This window comes from Tiliqua scincoides, chromosome 1 (assembly GCF_035046505.1).
Source record: "Tiliqua scincoides isolate rTilSci1 chromosome 1, rTilSci1.hap2, whole genome shotgun sequence".
NCBI classification, from domain to species: domain Eukaryota; kingdom Metazoa; phylum Chordata; class Lepidosauria; order Squamata; family Scincidae; genus Tiliqua; species Tiliqua scincoides.
This window is the reverse complement of record NC_089821.1, coordinates 248,215,602-248,229,234: the sequence shown is the minus strand read 5'-3', so window position 1 is coordinate 248,229,234 and position 13,633 is coordinate 248,215,602. Positions and strand designations below refer to the sequence as shown.

Sequence of the window (13,633 nt, the reverse complement as noted above, 5' to 3'; positions counted from 1 at the left end):
GGCATAGAAATTAAATGAGTTCTTTGCATCTGTCTTCATGGCAGAAGACCTCGGGCAAATACCGCTGCCCGAACAGCCCCTCCTGACCAAGTCAGATGGAGGTTGAAAGAGAAGATGTTTCAGACGTCATTGATAAATTAAAGATCAATAAGTCACCGGGCCCTGATGGCATCCACCCAAGAGTTATTAAGGAATTAAAGAATGAAGTTGCAGATCTCTTGACTAAAATATGCAACTTGTCCCTCAAAACGGCCATGGTGCCAGAGGATTGGAGGATAGCAAATGTCATACCAATCTTTAAAAAGGGAAAGAGGGGGGACCCGGGAAACTATAGGCCAGTCAACCTAACATCTATACTGGGTAAGATGGTGGAATGCCTCATCAAAGATAGAATCTCAAAACACAAACGAACAGGCCTTGCTGAGGGAGAATCAGCATGGCTTCTGTAAGGGTAAGACTTGCCTCACAAACCTTTTAGAATTATTTGAAAAGGTCAACAGGCATGTGGATGTGGGAGAACCCATGGACATTATATATCTGGACTTTCAGAAGGCGTTCAACATGGTCCCTCACCAAAGGCTACTGAAAAAACTCCACAGTCAGGGAATTAGAGGGCAGGTCCTCTCCTGGATTGAGACCTGGTTGAAGACCAGGAAACAGAGTGGGTGTCAATGGGCAATTTTCACAATGGAGAGAGGTGAAAAGTGGTGTGCCCAAGGATCTGTCCTGGGACTGGTGCTTTTCAACCTCTTCATAACTGACCTGGAGACAGGGCTGAGCAGTGAGATGGCAAAGTTTGCAAACGACACCAAACTTTTCTGAGTGGTGAAGATCAGATGTGATTGTGAGGAGCTCCAGAAGGATCTCTCCAAACTGGCAGAATGGGCAGCAAAAACTGGCAGAATGGGCAGCAAAAACTGGCAGAATGGGCAGCAAAAACTGGCAGAATGGGCAGCATTGGGGCAAAAAATCAAAACTTCACATATAGGCGAATGGGTTCTGAGCTGTCTGTGACAGATCAGGAGAGAGATCTTGGGGTGGTGGTGGACAGGTCGATGAAAGCATTGACCCAATGTACAGCAGCAGTAAAGAAGGCCTATTATTCTATGCCTGGGATCATTAGAAAAGGTACTGAGAACAAAACAGCTAATATTATAATACCGTTGTACAGATTGATGGTAAGGCCACACCTAGAGTATTGTGTCCAGTTCTGGTCGCCACATCTCAAAAAGGACATAGTGGAAATGAAAAAGGTGCAAAAGAGAGTGACTAGGATGATTACTGGGCTGGGGCACCTTCCTTATGAGGAAAGGCTACGGCGTTTCGGCCCCTTAAGCGTAGAAAAGAGACGCCTGAGGGGGGACATGATTGAGACATACAAAATTATGCATGGGAAGGATAAAGTGGATAGAGAGATGCTCTTTACACTCTCACACAACACCAGAACTAGGGGACATCCACTATAATTGAGTGTTGGGAGAGTTAGGACAGACAAAAGAAAATATTTCTTTACTCAGCGTGTGGTCGGTCTGTGGAACTCCTTGCCGCAGGATGTGGTGATGGCATCTGGCCTGGATGCCTTTAAAAGGGGATTGGACAAGTTTCTGGAGGAAAAATCCATTACAGGTTACAAGGCATGATGTGTATGCGCAACCTCCTGATTTAAGAAATGGGTTATGTCAGAATGCCAGATGCAAGGAAGGGCACCAGGATGCAAGTCTCTTGTTATGTGGTATGCTTCCTGGGCCATTTGGTGGGCCACTGTGAGATACAGGAAGCTGGACTAGATGGGCCTATGGCCTGATCCAGTGGGGCTGTTCTTATGAGAATGCCATAACCCTGTTTGTGTAAGACTGCATTGCTACCATAATCACACAGTCAATAAAAGGAGGACATGAAAGGAATTATTAAGACTAAAGTTAATTAGTGACCTCAAATTCCACCATGGCTTTCTTCATGCTTTCCACATCAAAGATCATTTTAATAAGGTCTTGTACTGGCTTAGGAAGCTGTGATTTGGTTCCTGCGCTCACTGTTAGTTTCCTCACTGCTTCTTCATCCTAGGAGAAGAGAGATTGAATTATATGCATGTGTTCAGAACAGGGAGCAGAGATGGGCTTTGCATAGTTCAGAGTCTGTATGCAGTTCACAGTGGATCTTATAGTGCAGAAGTCCCCCCCACCTCAGCATTTAACTGAAAATCAAATTCTCTGTAGGTTAAAGTCATTGATGCAAAAGAAAAAGGATATGAAGTAATTTTATTTTTCTCTAAAGAAATAAAATGATTTCCAGCTGTGTTCTGTTAATTTAGAGATCTCTTTTCTTAGGACATTTCACCCCTGTTTTACAAGGGTTAGTTTACAGGGATATAAATTATATTGATCCAAAACTGTAAACCTACTGGGAGTGGAGGGACGAAAAATCAAGAGCTAATTTAGAACCCAACCCTATGTCGGTCTACTCAGAAGTAAGTCCCATGACAGTCAGTGGAGCTTACTCCCTTGAAAGTGTGGATAGGATTGCGGCCTCAATGACCTAAATAAGATTCTGCGCTTAGTTCAAAACTCTCCTGACAAGCCCTTGATGTTCATCTTTGATTCAGCAGATACTATGAGGTGATTTTAAGGAGTTTAAACGAAAAACCAAACACAGGATTTCTAGGTCTTTTGCTGACCTCACAAAAAGCATGAAAAAAGTGCTGGGCTCCTACCTGCTGTTTGTGGACTTTTTCGAAATAAAAAGCAGCCAAATGTATTTTATTTATTGTATTTATATCTTATGTTTTTGTCTATCAGAAAACTCAAAATGACAAACGCAGTTCTCGGGGATCTCCCATCCAGACACTGATCAACTCAAGCCTGCTTAGCATCAGCAAGGTAGCTATTATTTGCCCTTAGACAACATTTTGCATTCCTCTGTTTCTCTGACTCTGACAAAGACATTCCTGTTCTAAAAAAGAGATCATTTCAAGTTACCTGGCCATAGTCTATTTCCAGAGGATAGAATTTTTTGGGATATTTAGTGAAATTTGTGGAATGCCAAGAATTGCCTGTTTTCTCTTCATACAGATTCAAAAAGTGTTCAATGGCTTCTTCTTTAGATGGCATCAGTTCTAGCTTGTTGCTTCCAATTACTGTGCCAACACGACCCCAAGAGCGGAATACCCAATATCTACAAAGAAAATAAAATGGGAAAAAACAAGTAGTGAGGACTAATCTGGTCAGTGGTTCCACAGATTTGACTGTTGTTGTCCACAGTAGCCATCCACTTTAAGAAGCAGCACTATAGATTTGACAGACAGACAGACAGAGTGTGTAAGGCTTGGGAGAGTGTCCTATTGAACTCCATTGCTCCTTGCGGATCAGTGAAGGTGGCAAATCCACCCAACTCCCCACCCCAGTTGCCACCCTCCCATCTCCCGTACAATCTTACCTGGAGAAGCACGTACCTAGCGTCTGCTGCCATGTACAGCCAACAACTTGCCACTTCCTACAGTAGCTAGCCTGTGAGCTCTGGCACGTTGCTTTTTGTGGCAGCCAGAAAGCATCTAATGCCGCTGGAACACACATTCCGGCAGAGCCAGGCACCATAAGGATTGGGCCATTCATCAGTAGCTAACAGCACAATCATATGCATGTTTACTCAAAAGTAAACCTTACTATATAAAATGAGTCTTACTTCCAAGAAAGGATGTATAGGATTGCAGCTCAAGGGCCATATCCATAGCAGTGTGCGGCAGCTCACGTGCACACCAGCCATAAGGCACATTTGCGAGCAGAATCATGTAGCCCCATTGCGAGGCTACTTCCTTTACTTGGGGGAAGGGGACAAAAGTCCCCTTGTCCCAAGGAGACGGTGGGAGCTGCCCGGTGCACAAAAGATACAGTGCCAGCTATTTTTGGTGCCACAGCAGCCCCACACAGCTCAGGATTGGGCTGTCTGGCTTCGATTAATTAGTGAGGGTTAATTAAAAATAAAAAATTTTAATAAGGAGAAGGAAGAGTTAAGAGCACACTTGTTTGTTTTTGAAGACTGTTTAATTCTACTGTGAGACTACAATAAGAATTTTCTTCCAATGAATGGTTGCTTTTTAAATTTTTTATTAGTCCCATTTTGTACAACAGCCTCAAAGAAATATCTTCACTGAAGTTCTGGCCGTGAAAGAATGTATTTAAATCAGTTAATGGCAGATAATCAAATCCACTAAAAATACTCAGTAGAATGACATCTACACTCCAAAGGTATCCTAAGAAATTACACTTTTGACTTGGCATGTGGTTGATTTGGTTTATAGCAGTTAACTTTTTTCTTTATTTGTAACCATGTTTTATGAGAAATTTGTTGAAGCAGAAAGTTTAAACAAAGCAGAATTGTTCCCTATATTGTCCCCTCAAAAGTTCCACAAACTAAGATAAGGCAAAGGTATTTTCTATAGAAGAGAGGCTTCAAAAAAGACGCTGCAGATTTTCAAACGCACAAACTTTAAGAACATAAGAACAGCCCCACTGGATCAGGCCATAGGCCCATCTAGTCCAGCTTCCTGTATCTCACAGCGGCCCACCAAATGCCCCAGGGAGCACACCTGATAACAAGAGACCTGCAACCTGGTGCCCTCCCTTGCATCTGACATAGCCCATTTCTAAAATCAGGAGGTTGCACATACGCATCATGGCTTCTTTCCATTTCTCATGAGAAAAGAGCATAAAGGTTGATGATGTAGTATTTTTCCTGTTTTCATAATAGACAGATGTGTCATCTTTCTTAATATCATTATAAACTACCTGGTGGGGTCAACAGTAGCCCTCAGGTTTCGGTGAATGTGAAACCAGATCAGAAAGAAACATCTGAAATGTTGTGGAGATCTCAGGAGAGAGATCTTGGGGTGGTGGTGGACAGGTCGATGAAAGTGTCGACCCAATGAGCGGCGGCAGTGAAGAAGGCCAATGCTATGCTTGGGATCATTAGGAAGGGTATTGAGAACAAAACTGCTAATATTATAATGCCGTTGTACAAATTTATGGTAAGGCCACACCTGGAGTATTGTGTCCAGTTCTGGTCGCCACATCTCAAAAAAGACATAGTGGAAATGGAAAAGGTGCAAAAGAGAGCGACTAAGATGATTACGGGGCTGGGGCACTTTCCTTATGAGGAAAGGCTACGGCGTTTGGGCCTCTTCAGCCTAGAAAAGAGACGCCTGAGGGGGGACATGATTGAGACATACAAAATTATGCAGGGGATGGACAGAGTGGATAGGGAGATGCTCTTTACACTCTCACATAATACCAGAACCAGGGGACATCCACTAAAATTGAGTGTTGGGTGGGTTAGGACAGACAAAAGAAAATATTTCTTTACTCAGCGTGTGGTCGGTCTGTGGAACTCCTTGCTACAGGATGTGGTGCTGGCGTCTAGCCTAGACGCCTTTAAAAGGGGTTTGGACAAGTTTCTGGAGGAAAAATCCATTACGGGGTACAAGCCATGATGTGTATGCGCAACCTGATTTTAGAAATGGGTTATGTCAGAATGCCAGATGCAAGGGAGGGCACCAGGATGAGGTCTCTTGTTATCTGGTGTGCTCCCTGGGGCATTTGGTGGGCCGCTGTGAGATACAGGAAGCTGGACTAGATGGGCCTATGGCCTGATCCAGTGGGGCTGTTCTTATGTTCTTATGATAGAACCTTCTTTCAATTGTAAAAATCCCTACGGGGATTTAAATAGCCTGCCTATGTAAACCGCCTTGAATAAAGTCTGAGGAGAAATCTGACGACCAAGAAAGGTGGTATATAAATACCTGTATTATTATTATTATTATAACTCCTTTACCCCAGTTAGATTCTTCTTTGTGACCCAGCAAAACTGTTTTCCCCATCATAATTACCTGCAGAGTTTGTGTTGAGAAATACTTACTAATCTTGATATTTGGGGTCACCAACAGCATCTGCAAATGTTTGTAATCATCTAGCAACACAAATGGATTGAGCTAAGTGGTGGGAAAGTATTCATCTTGCCCCCCCCCCTTTTTGGTAGAACAAACAGTGCAATCCTAGGCAAGTCTACTCAGAACTAAGCCCCATTTTGTTCAGTGGCGCATACTCCCAGGGACGTGTATACTGGATTGCAACCAAGTGCCACCATTACATGTCACATTGTAAAGGCCAGTTGGTTTTGTGGTCGTGGCTGGCTATTTCTCATTGCTTTTTGAAGAGCAAACAGTTCAGATGAGCATTTCTCAATGCTGCTCCCCTGACATTCAACTTGCCGCCGTGCTGTCCTTGGAGGCAGCGCCAGAAGTAATTGGTGTGATGTCATTGCCAGTTCCGATATTGGAGACTGTGATGGGAGCTTCCAAGGTCAGCAAGAGGCTCAGGACAGGCAAGCTTTTTCTTGAGCTCGAAAACTGTGCACAAGAGCACTGCCCCCAGCTCGAGCTTCCTACTGCCATTGGAAGCTCCTACTGCAGTCTCACTGCTGGACGGTGTGTGCGGCTCATACCACCCAACACTGCCTGGGATACCACCAGTTGAAAAACCTTGAACTAGAAAGCTTATTGCTCCTTACTAGCAACCAGGAAAGAGAGCCAGTTTATTTCCTTTAATGCTGATTGACCTTTTTCTCTCTCCTTTTTTTGTTAAACAGTATTCCATGGAATGTCTTTGCATTACTGGAAGAGTCATCTGCACACCTTGGGTTTAATGAGATCAATTCTGAAGAGGAGTTTTAAAAACCGTGAGGTCACTTAGACCCTCCACACTATTCTTGTAAATGTCATGTACTTTCCATGAGGTTATTGACTTGTGAGGTTATTGACTTCAATGGCTTCTTTGCAACTATATTGTTGTACCAAAAAAGTAAAAGTTCTCAATAAAATTTGAAAAAATGAAATATTTCATTTGCAAATGGTCTTGTATTTAAATCTCCAGGTGTTTTATGGCTTTCTGGCAGGGGGGTACATTTGACGCCCCAACCAGAGCGATATAGTAAATCTTACTATTGAGAGGATTTTTAAGAATCTAGAAACCATGAAGCCTTTCAAGAGCAAAGTCATCAAACCAACTTTTGAGTCTGGCAATTCTGTTTAGTTATCACAAAATCCTTGTTAAAAATAGAGAACAAAGGAAATCCAGACATATGTCAAGCTTGAACAGTTTGCAATTCAGTTCCAATTCAAAAAGAAGAGAAACCAACCAACCTGATTTCTCTGTCATCTTCTAGCAACTGAAGTTTGTAATAAGAGTTAGTTCCTCTGACGATATCTACAAGGCCAAGAGTTGCACTGAAGATTTTGCCACCTTTTTCAAAGACATGAGCAGAATCTTCCAAACCTGTAGAGAAAGGCAAGTGAACCAGGGTCAGTGACATGTACATTTTGTGGTTGTTCAGCTTATGTTAACTTAAAAACATTAACCCCAAGTATGGGAATACTGGATGATGATTCCCTCCCTTTCCCCCAATTTGCCATGTGCATTTTGACAAGAATGTTAAAGGCTAGAAAGCATCCAGTTTGAGAACCAGTGTGGTGTAGTGGTTACAGCCCCGGACTTGGGCCTGGGTTCAAATCTCCACTCAGTTATGAAGTTGACTGGGTGATCTTGGGTTAGCTGCTCTCTCTCAGCCTAACTTATCTCATAGGGGTGAGAGGACAAAAAGAGGGGGAAGAGCCATGTACCCCTATAAAAGTACATGTGATAAATATCTGAAAAAGGAATCAAAACCTATTAAGACAACAGAATTCAGTAAAGCGGGGGGGGGGGATATGTCGCCGTGTGGAAATGCACTTGCTTTGCATGGAGAAGATCCTAGGATCAATTCACAGCATCTTCAAGTTGGACTGGAAAAGACCTGTCTCAATGGTGCAGGCACCATAGCTTTCCAAAATTACCTGAATCAGGATCCACAGCAGCTCCACCTTTAACGGTCAATTTCATTTTCTTTTCTGACTTGCTTGTTCCTGGGCAAGAAAAGAGGTGAAAATAACTATTATTATTATGACATAAGAAATTTTAGTTATGATGATGACCCACCACCTTCCCTGGAGTTAAAGAAAATAATCTTCAGAGGCGCTCTGTATGCACTATAAGTTTTTTATCCTGCCTTCCCTCCAAGGAGCTCAGAGTGCACACATGGACCCTCCCCACTCCTCTTATTGTATACAACAACCCTGAGAATGGGTTAAGATGAGAGACACTGACTGGTCCAAGATCACCCAGTAAATATTGTGGCTGAGTAAGGATTTGAATCCGGGTTGCTTTGTTGCTGGGAAATACTAGTAAGCAGCATAAATTAGAGCTGAGCTACAGAGGAATGTTGGGCGGGGAGGGCCAAAATGCAAGACCATGAGGAGTTTGGAGAGCCTTTGAACTCAAACATACATCCAGTGTGACATGCCTGAGAAGCTCTACTGTACATATTTCAGGTACAGTGCAGTGGGACCACCTCACCTGCGGGCTTGGCACCCGTGGATCTGATTCTATGTGGATCCCGAGCCCACAGCTGGAGAGCCTCAGATCTCCCAGACATGTCCATAAATGACTTCCAGTCAGGTCCAGGTGGTCTTCTGAGACATGAAGAGGTCATATGTGACCTCCCCATGCCTCAGAAGACCTCCCAGGTGCTTCTGAAAGGCACTTCTGGTTTGCCAGCATGCATCTCCCTGGGATTTCACTATCTGTGGAATTGGGTATCCGCGGGGGGTTCTGGAATGGATCCCCTGAGGATACCTAGGACCCATTGTATACTATTCTATGTACATAGTTTCTCTTATGTAACCAATGCCTTCAGCAACAGCTGAGTAAATGGAAGCCTGTAGCGAGGGTGCCATGTGTCAATTTTCCTCACCTTGCTCCTCCTTGTTCTTCCCAGCACTTTTCACGTTGGTGTGTCCACTGGATTTTCCTCCTGCAGACACCTCTTTGTGCTCCTGTTTCACTTCTGCACCCCAGGGAGAGAGCGCATGAAGCGACAGAAGCTCCTGAAAGCTCTTGCTGGAGGATTTGATATCTTGGAGGAATTCCTCCGACACCACCCGTACCTGCGCTGCCTTCACTTCTTCCATTTTCTTGTTCATTTTCTCAATTTCCTCTGAAATTTTAAGAATGAAAAAAAAGAAAAACATAGTCTGTTAGCTCTCCTAAGAGCCTGAAAGGTTGGGGCTCAAAATACTTGTGCTATGGGGACAGCTTATCGTAGTTCAGTTAGTAAAGCATGGTGTGAGAGAAGATGATCCAGCCTCTTTGCTGAAGATCAGCAAGTCCAGGTCTGGTCAGTGCCTGGGTGGGGGACTGCCGAGAACCTTATAGATGCCTGCTTGAGAAAGTTAATGGAAGGGATATAGATGCAATACATTAAAAAAAATCTCATGCTTTGCTTGCAGACAGTTCTGGCCAAAATTTACTACCCTTGACTGTCTAGCAAAAAGGATCTCCAGCCACAGAGCTAGGAAAGGCCACTGCCAGCTGCCTTTGAGAGTTTCTGCTGGTTGAAGCAAATAGGACCCAGACCAGTCTGAATCGAGATGCGATAGCTTCATATGTTAAGCCTATTCATTTGCCACAAAAGGCTCTCCTTACTTTCTTATCCACTGTAACAACTGAAGTTACTTATCTCATGGATAAGAGTCATTTCTGCTGTTGGGAAAGGCACAATATCTCCAATCCACATGAGAAAGATGTTCAAACAGTAGAGTGAGGATTGGTCAATGATAGAAAGCTGTTTTTAATGCATTCTCACTGCACATATCAGCAGGTGCTATACCCTTTACTCCTGGTAAGGCTTGATTTCTAGCTGGGTTACTCAAAAAGCTCTGGCACACTTGGCAGCCATTTCGAATTAGGTGCTGTACATTCTTTGGTAAAAAGCACCATTATTAAGACCTTGTTATGTAACCTAAAACATCTCCAAGAAGGCTACAATATTTCAAGTGGGTTCTAGTGCTCAGTATTTTAGTGGAAAAGGTTTTAAGCAGCCAAAGGAATGCCATACAAGATGTCCCTATATGAAAGTGATCAAAGCAGAAAGATATCCAAGGCACACAACAGCAGAAACCAGCCAAAAGCTAATACAGGGTGAAAAAAAAATGAGGTTGTAAGAAGGTATGAAATGCCTGGATGATGCATTTAATACAAAAATTGGTTTCCCAGCAAATTGACGCATACCAATATTGATTGGTATTATACATATTCATGCTGTACTTAACGCAATTCAAAGGCTCTTGAAAGGTTATTATATATCCTCTTGCTTCTTGTCATATTATTTTACTATATTAACAAATAGAACAATACATAAGAACAGTAGCAACACAGTCAATATGAGAATGAAAATTAAAAACACTCACTTTGTGAGCTGATGCACAGGTCAGCTTTGTTTACAGTAGCCGTCACCTTTCCTCCAAGTTCTTCAATGGCAGACTTGAGTTCGTCCTTGTTCTTGGTCAGTTTTCCAAGGGTCAAAATCTTCATGTTACTTAATGGTTTATCTGAATTGGTCAAATGTAAATGCAGATTATATGATAAATAGATCGTACAAATGAAAACAGAAGAGACAAAACGCTGCCTATCACACACACACAGTCATATGTTAGTTTGCGTAATTCTGCATTTAAAAGTTATTGGAAGGTCAAGAGGCTATTTGGAGAGAATGAATCCCCACTCACTTTTTTCCACTCATTGCCTACTAACCTTCAAGTCTATGTTCTGCAATCATATGGGCTAGAAACATCCTTTTCGAAATGAAATTTCAATTTTCAGGATGCTGACCTCTGTGGTGAATACCAGGTTTTGCTGCTACACACAACTGTGAAACATACCCAAGCCTGAACAGAACATACAACCCATAACAGTATCCAAGTTCATCACATGCTCCTTGGTAGCACTGAGAAGCTTCTTCTGAACAAAGCTCCCTGACCATCAGAAAGTTGGCTTTTCTCCCTGGTCAGATAATTATTTTCAGAGACTGTATGTTATTTGGTGGGGGGTGTGTGTGTGTGCGCACATTCTCAAGGGGCGATGGCTTTAAAAGGTGTGCTAGAATACATTCAAGACATCATTTACAAAAATGACTCATGTGCTCATAAAATTGTGATGTTTTAGGTGGTGGTGAGGGTATTTGTGTCCATACCTGCCTTTTCCAGAAAAGCCTTCCAGGGGGAGACTTAAGCAATAGTTTGTTGCTATTAGCTGGCTCTGTTATTCCTTAACAAGCCGTTAGGTGGCATCAGAAAACCACCAAAGGTCAATTCCCTTAGCTCTCCCTGCGGTTTCCTTTTGCTCTTCTCTTTCATGTACAGTAGGGCAGCCTCTGTCCTTGTTCCTCTCCACTTTGGCTTGTTCAGTATCACTTTTTCACTTTGTGCCAGCTTCCCACAATGGCCTTATTAATGTCAGATTAAATATAAGGGGTAGGGTTGGGGGTCTTCCAACTTACAGTCAGTGCAACAAAAGGCAAATTCCTCCCTTCCAACAAGACTCACAGGGTAGAGCAGGGATCAGTAATGGTGACAGCAGTCACCATTAATCTGAAATATACTCTTTTGAGTGACTGTTTTCATAGAAGGGGTGAGTTATCCCTTTTACATTTTGGCTATCTTTAAAGATGTGTGTAAAAGTGTTCAGAATAAGAAAAAAAAACAATTTAGCCTTAATATACATAGCACGACAACACAATTTTTGTGCTTTGGATTTTGGAGGTTTAGATTATTGAGGGTTGTCAATTTATATTCGTATTTCCTAAGAGAATCTGAAAGCACCCATATTATTTTTCCAGCATGATTTAAACTCAATGGGCTTGCATCTTTTAAAAAATGGGGAAACACAACCCAGAAAGTGCCTATTCTCTTACATGTTTTTATTAACAGGAAGAGTAAAACACAAACAGGATCAACGGCAAATATTCATCAGCACTGGGTGGTGCATATACTCTCTGTTGTATGCAAACTGCTGTTGAACAGAACCTGAAATACGTACATCAATTCAAAGATCAGCTGACACCCCAATCCTGAGCTGCCTTCTTGGGGCTGCCACAATGCTGAAAATGGCTGCTGTGGCATCCAGCACGCCACAGGCAGCTGATGCTTCCTCCTCAGGAGGAGGGGACTTTCATATCCTTTCCCCAAGTAAAGGAAGTAGCCCCACAATGGGGCTACTCGATTCTACAGCAGCTCTGGAGCTGTGGCAGAACCAAAGAGTTCTGTGTTGGGTTGCGCAGCCCTACACAGAACTCAGGATCTGGTGGAGCTGAATTCCACTGAACCTGCCCTCCTCCTGCCCCTCTCCCTCCCACCTGAAACGCCTCCTCCCCCACCCCGGAACACCTTCTCCCTGCCTCCCCCCACCTATCTCTCTGCCGCCCGATGGTTTAGGCAACCACGGAGCAGCAGAGCACCAGCTTTCCACCAGCGCCAGCCCAGCACCGACTGGCATTGGAATAGCTCTAGTGCTGGACTGGTTCCAAGCCTTGCAAACGTGCGTTACAGCACATTTGCAACAGTGCACACCGGGAAGCAGAGCTCAAGATTGAACTCTAAGTGATGTTGGACATTCCACTTTCTATTCAGCCTCAGGAACCCGATACATAAAGCGAGCAGCTCTCTCTCACAATTGAGCTATTACAAGGATGAATCATTACAAAAGGATTTGCAAGCTCACCAAGTGATAACTGGAGCAATACTCCTCCTTAATGGAACAAGAGAAAGCAAACACAAGCTTAGAGGATTTGCATTGTATTCTCTGCCATGACGCTGCACCACCTTAAATTTCATGTGGGAGTTGTTTATTTGAAACGTCCTTATATCCAAATCATATATCACATCAAAAGCTTGTGTGTCAGGGGAAAAAAAAAGAGACTGGAAACTTTCCTTCCAATGTTTAAAAGCTTTTGATGAGGAGACGCTTTCAAACAAGTACCCTCCAGCCTCTTGTTTCATGTAAGCTGCACAGTCATGCAGCTGAGCAGTTCCGAGCTGAGCACGGAGCTCGGCAACCAGGACATTTGGTGATGATGCATGACATCAACGTTGAATGTCCAGAGATGGCATGATGAAGTCTGAGGAGTAATTGTGCAACAGGTCCGTGGTCATCCAAATTGGCTATAACTGGAACTACATGGGAAGATTTGTGACATGCAAGTACAATTCAAATTACGTGATCTTCAGAACCCCTGATCAACATTTTTCATGAAGAAGAAACTGAAGGCTTCACCCTCTTACTAAATTATTGGTTTTTGCAACAATCCACATGAAAAGCTTTGCATTGTCAAACAAGTTTCTCTTTAACATAACATTGCCCACCTGCTGGTGCAGCTGACTTCTCTGTAACAGGAACAGAAACTTCTGTAGGAGGCACTGAATTTGCAGGGGCAGCCTCAGGAGGGAACGCTCTATCCTGCCTTTTAAATTTAAACTTCTTGAGATATGCAATTTCCCGAAATTCCTGCATTGGAGCAGCATATGTAAGAAAAGTTACACTACAAAAAGAAGAAATCCAGAGACAAACACAGAGCTCAAAATTATATAACTGGATTCAGAGAATATTTAGGAGGTTTCTTTATGTAACTACAAGCCGTATTTTGATCAGTAAGGTCCTTCAGCTTGTAGGTTGTAGAAGTACAAAGTGTAGAAGTACAAAAGTAGAAAGCTACTTTT

General features: G+C 43.0%; 1 protein-coding gene across 2 annotated transcripts in view; it reads right to left on the bottom strand.

Moving 5' to 3' along the window:
* Positions 1-13,633, bottom strand: part of PARP1 (poly(ADP-ribose) polymerase 1) — a 51,632-nt gene that overhangs the window by 14,493 nt on the left and 23,506 nt on the right. For both annotated transcript variants that reach the window (XM_066618688.1, XM_066618689.1), the window contains exons 8-14: positions 13,280-13,421; positions 10,331-10,471; positions 8,836-9,078; positions 7,880-7,948; positions 7,190-7,322; positions 2,976-3,171; positions 1,932-2,060 (exon numbers count right to left, since the gene is read on the bottom strand). In XM_066618688.1, the coding sequence (XP_066474785.1) occupies positions 1,932-2,060; positions 2,976-3,171; positions 7,190-7,322; positions 7,880-7,948; positions 8,836-9,078; positions 10,331-10,471; positions 13,280-13,421 (1,053 nt within the window). The remainder of the gene's footprint in view (positions 1-1,931; positions 2,061-2,975; positions 3,172-7,189; positions 7,323-7,879; positions 7,949-8,835; positions 9,079-10,330; positions 10,472-13,279; positions 13,422-13,633) is intronic.